General features: G+C 54.1%; 1 protein-coding gene across 1 annotated transcript; it reads right to left on the bottom strand.

Annotated features, from left to right (window-relative positions):
• Nucleotides 1–1,965: 1,965 nt before the first annotated feature.
• On the bottom strand, nucleotides 1,966–3,278 carry LOC120840498. Its single transcript, XM_040211079.2, has 2 exons — nucleotides 2,654–3,278; nucleotides 1,966–2,212 (listed from the first exon to the last, which is right to left on the bottom strand). The coding sequence occupies exons 1-2, from the start codon at nucleotides 3,052–3,054 to the stop codon at nucleotides 2,005–2,007; spliced, it is 609 nt and encodes a 202-aa protein (XP_040067013.1). The 5' UTR covers nucleotides 3,055–3,278; the 3' UTR covers nucleotides 1,966–2,004.
• Nucleotides 3,279–6,894: the final 3,616 nt, after the last annotated feature.

Genomic DNA, 6,894 nt, shown 5'->3' with positions numbered 1-6,894 from the left:
TGTTCTGCGCACTGAGGTGAACGATGTAATTAAAAAAAAGACTTACAAAAAAGTTATATTTTGCATGATTTCTGTAGAATATATCTTGAGGGGCACATTCACAGGCATTCCCATAGTCCTCACACATGTCCCGTGTAGCTACACAGAGCGCCCCCTAGCGTGTTGCATCCCTACAGCAGCCCGCACAATGTCGCACTTGTCCTTATGGGATGCTAGGCTCTATCCCCACAGGCTGCAGGGTACCTACATCAACCCATAGAGTTTCCTACATGTCCCATAAAAGCCGGGGTTTTATCCCCACAGACTCTGTGGGTCACCTAAAGCACCCCCACGGGCTGTGTGGGTTACCCAAAGGAGCCCCCACAGGCTGTGTGGGTTACCCAAAGGAGCCCTTACAGGCTGTGTGGGTTACCCAAAGGACCCCACAGAGTAACCCGCATGTCCCATAGGCCCACAGGCCTGACCCCACAGAGATTTCAGGACACCCATACAACCCCATGGGTGCCCCATAGAGACCTCTAGGACCCCACACAAATTTTCTGTGGGTGCTCTGTGGGCATTTGGACCAGGACTTTAAAGATAAAAGAGAACCTGACTTACCCTGAGGCAATTGCCTCAGGGTAAGTCAGGTTCTCTTTTATCTTTAAAGCTAAAACCTTCTTTTCTTCTTGGAACTTTGAACAGGCTCGAGAGTAGGTGGGGTGGGAACCAGAGCAGTTGATACACTTGAGAAGTGTACCTTCGCATGTGTCGGCTGGATGGTCTGTGCCTCCACATTTAGCACACGTTGTTTTTCCTCGGCAGGATACCGAGCTGTGGCCAAATCTTTGGCACTTGAAGCATCGCCTTGGGTTAGGTATATAAGGGCGCACCTTGCAGTGGAGATAGCCTGCTTTAATGTTCTCAGGCAGTACGGTGGATGCAAAAGTGAGGACCAGGTGTTTTGAGGGTCTCTCCTGTCCATCCCTGCGTATTGAGATTCGTCGCAAAGCGACCACTCCCTGCCCGGAAAGGCCCTCCAAGATCTCGTCCTCGCTAGATTCTAGAAGGTCCTCCTCTGAAATGACGCCCTGGCAGCTGTTCAAGGTGCGATGTGGAGTGACAGATACTTTGTAATCCGAGATCTCGTTTAAATCTAAGAGAACCACACTCTGGACTCCGTTTTGTACTTCAACAAGCAGGTCACCAGATGCTAATTTCTTTGCTTTAAAGTTTTGACCAATTAAGTTTTCTAGAGTCTTTCAAATAAGAAAGGGTGAAAGCTTGGCAAGTGGTTTTCCATTTTGTTCCGAATGCATTACCAGAAAGCGGCTGAAGCTTGTGGGAAAGTTGCCTTGCTGCGTGCCCAACCCGGCGGAACAACACGGAGCCAGGATTTCGGAAAACGTGATGCTACATTTATTAGTAAATTGTAAACATGAAGTTAGTATTAACAAGGTCGTTTGGTCGACACCGCCGCAGCGTGTACCTTTCGCTCCAGGCCCCGCTTCTCTCTCCCCCCGTCGGCGTCCCCGCTGCTGCTTTTATGCGTTCTTTCACAGGGGGTAACGCCCCCCGCGCTCTTTACACACAGTGGCGCCCCTATAGCGTCCACACAATCCCCCCCTCAAAAGTCAGGCATGTCGATGACGTGCTCGTCCTGGTCGTTTGACCTCAGAAGTTGAGGACGTTGCCTTCGTACGACGTCGATGGCCCTCTGCAGCTCGTCGTGGTTCTGGAGCCTCGCAGCGCGGTCGGCAGCTTCCCGGGTCACGTGTAGGAGCCCCGCTCGGTGTGATTCTCGGGCGAGCTCCGGGACTCCGCACAGCGGACAGAGGAGCCTCCGTTCCTCTGCGGTGTATTGCGCCGCTGGATCGTTGGGGTGGCGGTCCTCCAATGTCAGTCCCCTGAAAGGCTCGGGGACGATGACGTGCGCCTCCCCGCGTTCTGGGCGTGGTTGTTCTTCCCAGGCTTGCCGGAATGCCCAGCCGACCGGTCCACCGTCGGTCTGCACCATCCATGTTGTCACGGTGGCTTGTGGCCGTCGCCGGCAGCGGCGGCAGAGGATGTGGAAGTCCGCGTTGCCCTGATCTCGTCGTGATGGCCCCGGCCCCTGTCCTTGTGGCCTGGGTGACCGTGGTCGCCACCTCGAATGGGTCCCCCGGCCCTGGTGGCCGTGGTGGCTGATATGGCTGCGACGGCCGCGGTGATGAGATCGCCACCCTCTCTCCATCTTCATAAAAATAAGAAACAGCCCGATGAGCGCAACATTAGGCGTGCCGCGCGTGGCCCCTGAAAATAAAAGTCAATAAGTGCTCTCAGGTGGGATATACCACCCCCCCCCCTCTCAAAAGGAGAACATATTCATGGGGTATGAACCGGAGAACGTTCAAAATTTTTAAGGGTGAAGAACAAATGTTTTTGTTAGTCGCTTCGTGATCTCCCTGTTAGCTGTCACCGACGTCGCAGATTGTACCGCCGGGGTGGCGGGGAGGGGGAATCAGGGACCCGACTGCTGCTGCCATCTGCTGGATCCTGCGAGAAATCTTCTTGGCTGTGGAATAGTTTTAGGTCGGTGACATGAATTGGTCCTGTGGACTGACCACTGGAGCAGCAAATAAGTGTGTATGTGAGCGGGGACAGCTTTTTGCCAACACGGAATGGACCCTCCCACCTGTTTGCCAGTGAGGCCGTGAATCCCCTTGTTGCATCACTCAGGGGATGAGTGCGCCTGAGCACGAGGTCTCCCACCTCAAACTGCAGGTTTCGGCGTCCCTGGTTGTACTGCTCGGACTGCTGCAGTCTGGCGACGTCGAGGCTCTCCCGAGCTTCTCTGAGGTTGTCCGAGAAGCGCTTGCGGAGGTCGTCTGCAAACTTCGAGTAGCTGCGGTATTGCGACGTGGGTTCTGTTGAGCGAAGAGCGTTCGAAAGCGGGAAGGCAAGTTCTTTGCCAAAATTTAGCTGGGCAGGGCTGAGACCGGTCGACCGGTTAACCGTGGTGTGAGTGGCGAAGGCCATTTCTGGGAGCTTCGCGTCCCAGTCCTTGTGGCGATCGGTATGCGCAACGAGCATCATCTTAAGGTTCCGGTTCACCCTTTCAGTGATGTTTGCATGCGGGTGATACGGTGATGTACGTTTATGCTCAATTCCCAGCACCGCACACGCATCCACGAACACCTTGCTAGTGAAATAAGAAGCGTTGTCGGAAATCAAACTCGTCGGGAATCCGAAGCGCGCGAATGTTTGCAGCAGACAATCCCAGATTTTCTGCGAGTCCAGTTTGCGCAAAGGGAACAGCTCAACCCATTTAGTGAAATGATCCGTTACCACGAACAAGTACTGATTTCCGCGAGGACTGCGCGGGAATGGGCCCATGACGTCACAACAACAGATCTGCCAAGGGCTCTGGCTTACGATCGGTTGCATGAGGCCTGGGGGTTGACCACCACGTGGCTTCGCTTTCTGGCATGACGGGCAACTACGCGCATACCTCAGTACATCTTGCCGCATTCCGGGCCAGGTCACAATTTGGGACAACTTATCATACGTTTTGCTCCCACTACTGTGTCCGGCTAGTGCGGAGTTGTGCATGTATGTGGTGAAAGACTTACGTAACTTTCTAGGTATCACAGTCCGGAACGCCGAGCTGCTCGGGTCGTCATCAGCTTGAGGGATGTAGCGCAACAGGAGCCCGTCGCTGCTCAGCAAGTACGAGTCGAATTGCTCGTCACTCGCTGCATTAACCGTGCTCGTTATTGCCAGCCAGGCGGTCACCCGCTGACACAGCCCGTCGTCCTGCTGAGCCTTGAGAAGTTCCTCTCTTGTGATCAGTGCTCCCCACCGTGATTCAGGTGATTCCTGCGTTGTGATGGCGACAGCAACCAGGCCCGGACCTTCCTGCGTGTGCTCCTCAGGGAGGGGGGCGCGGGAAAGAGCATCAGCAATTTTGTTTGTTGCACCAGGTCTGTACACGATAGTGTAGTCGTATCGCTGTAGCGTAAGCGCCCAACGAGCAAGCCGACCGGCAGGGTTCTGAAGCCTTTTCAGCCATGAAAGTGCTAAGTGATCACACTGAATTTGGAATGTTGCGCCGTCTAAGTACATGTCAAACCGCTTTAACGCATATACTATGGCCAAACATTCCCTTTCCGCCACACTGTAGTTCCGCTGGGCGGGAGTAAGTGTCTGACTTGCGAAGGCAACTGGCCGAAGCACACAGTCATGCTCCTGCAGCAGAACAGCACCCACGCCGATATCGCTTGCATCTGTCTGCAAAACGAAAGGTTGGTTTAAATCGGGAAGATGCAGACAAGCATTTTCAGTCACTGCCCCCGAGAGGGCAATGAATGCACTCTGTTGTTCAAAGTTCCAGTGCCACTTGATGCCCTTTCGAAGGAGGTGATTGAGTGGCTGAGATATCTCGGAACAGTAGGGAATAAAATCCCTGTAAAATGCAATCATACCAAGATACCTCTGCAGGCTTTTCACGTCATGTGGGCACGGATACTCCGTTAGCGCGCGAACCTTCTCCTCGTTAGGACGGAGTGTGCCATTGTCAACCACGAAACCAAGAAGATTGATCTTTGGCGCGGCCAACTGCACCTTTCCCGGGTGAATTGTGAGACCCGCGCTACGCATTCGCTCGAGTATTATTCTCAAGTGCTCGACGTGTTGTTCGAACGTGCGCGAGAAGACAACTACGTCATCCATGTATGCCATTGCAAAGTTGTACTTTGCGTCGCCAAGTACAACGTCCATCAAGCGTTGAAAACTCGCTGGCGAGTTTGACAAACCGAACGGCAAACGGGTGAACTCGAATAATCCTCTGTGGCAGATGAACGCCGTTTTCTGCACGTCCAACGGGTGAATCTCGATCTGAAGGAACCCGCGGCTGCAATCGAGCGTTGTAAACACAGTCGCGTTACCGAGCGCGTACATTACAGAGGAAATACTAGGGAAAGGGTAACTGTCCCGTACAGACACGTCGTTAAGGCGTCTGTAGTCTACACAAAGCCTGGCGGTTCCATCCTTTTTTGGAGCAAGGACCACAGGAAACGCCCAAGGGCTCTTTGACTCACGTACTGCACCGGTGTCAATCATCTCCTCGAGTGCCGTGTCCAGGAGTTCCCTTTTGTGCACGCTGATGGGGCGCGGATTGCACCTCCAGGGCGGAGCGTCACCGGTTTCAATCCGATGCAGCAGGATGTCTGTCTTTCCTGGTCGCTCCGTGAACATCGGAGAGAACGGCCGCAGGACGTCCTCCAGCTTAATCTTTTGAAGGTTATTGGCCGGGCACTTCTGTAGTGCAGCGTTAATGCCTGCAGGCAGGAAAGCTGGGGCCGCTGTGAAGTGGGTCGGGAGGGTTGGGCCGGTAATGCAGTCCTCTCGCCTGGTAAACGGAGTGAGCTCCGTCTGGCTTCCTAGCCGGTAGCCTCCACCAGGGAAATCAAGCGTCATGTTCTCGCCTGCAATAAAATCTCGGCCCAAGATTACGGGTACGGCGAGCCCCGGTAGATAAAGAAAGCGCTGACGCCGTGTCTTTTCGTGGAAAGAAATTTTGAGCCTAACGGCTCCACCCGCTGGTTTTGCGAAACCAGAAGCTAGCTGCAAAAGAGTGTCAGATGGACGGAGCGTTATTTTTTTAGATTTGCATAGCTCATGTGCGTCGTCACCAATAAGCGAGATAGCGGCCCCCGTATTCAAAAGCGCGGCAAAAGAAAAACCAAGCAAGGTAATCGTCATGCGCGGTTCGATTATTTTTGCGATAGGCTGCAATCGACATACGGATGGAGCAAGCGTAACCCTTTGTGTGTTCCCAGGTGTCGTATTTGCCGTCGTCGGCTGTAATGTGGGATTCAGCGACGCCGGCCGTAATAGTTTCCCGACTGAGTTTCTCTGTTACTGCCCGGATTTTCACGGCCTCTTACTTCTCGAGGGTTGGCCGGGACTTGATAATCCCTCTCGCCACTTCCAGCCCTTCCGCCATTTGTTTGATTCTGCATTGACGATGCATTTGGGCACTCTCTTTGGAAGTGACCGCGCTGTCCACAATTGTGGCAGCGGTCCGAATACCTGTCTTGAGCCACCTGCACCAGGGCGCTCTTCGGACATCCTCCAGTGGCCCCGCATTGAACCAGTACTGGAGTGCCTCCGGCTGCTTTCATGGGCCATTTTATGCCCGTCCCGTGGAGGTCTTTGTGTCGGGTATGCTTCGGCGCCTGTCCAAGCACATGCGGGTTCAAGAGAGTTTTCTGGCAGTGGCGGGGGCAGATAATTCTGCTTAGCGAGGAAGATCTCCTCTGTGCCGCGGGCATGCCGGGCCAGCTCTTCAAGGGTCCCAAAGGTGCGGCCGTGTAAGTAGGCGTGGTATTTTGGGTGACATTGCCTTATGACCCGAGCTATACTCTCCGACTCGAGGGCATCAGGTTTCGCCCTTCTTGTGAGTTCCTGTATTGCGCGAACATATTGAACCAGGTTTTCGTTCGGATGTTGCGTTCGGGACTCGAGTTCTCTCAGAATTTGATACTCGTAACCAGGGGGCAGGAACTCATCTCGGAATCTCCGCTCAAACTCCGCTATGCTCGTGAATGTGGTTTGCAGCCTTAACCAACACGCAGCACTTCACTGTAGCGCAAGCGGAAGTATTCTCTTAATAATGAGAGATTCCGAGGCGCCCGAGGCGGCTTTGTAGGTGTCCAACTCACCCAAGAAGTCAGCGACTGACTTGGTGTCGCCGTAGCCAGTGTAGACCGGCACCGTCAGCTGGGGGTGTAGCTCCGGCTCACGGGAATGCTGGACGGCGAGGCGCTGTGTGACCACATCACACATGGCTGCCACCTTCAAAAGCAGTTCGGCTTGCGCATCCGCCGAGCTCGTTCCGGGATTCCCGCTTGCTTCGGGCTTTTCGCCATCCTT

This window comes from Ixodes scapularis, unplaced genomic scaffold (assembly GCF_016920785.2).
Source record: "Ixodes scapularis isolate PalLabHiFi unplaced genomic scaffold, ASM1692078v2 PGA_scaffold4__175_contigs__length_147842914, whole genome shotgun sequence".
NCBI classification, from domain to species: Eukaryota; Metazoa; Arthropoda; class Arachnida; order Ixodida; family Ixodidae; genus Ixodes; species Ixodes scapularis.
Note: the sequence above shows the minus strand (reverse complement) of the source record. Positions and strands in the feature narration are given on the sequence as shown.

What these genes read in the sequence shown, in the direction of transcription:
- LOC120840498 (XM_040211079.2), bottom strand. Translation starts at nt 3,054, where the DNA reads ATGATGCTCGTTGCGCATACCGATCGCCACAAGGACTGGGACGCGAAG. An exon ending in ACGGCCTCACTGGCAAACAG is followed by an intron (nt 2,213 to 2,653) that starts GTGGGAGGGTCC and finishes ATTTTTATGAAG; the next exon opens with ATGGAGAGAGGGTGGCGATC.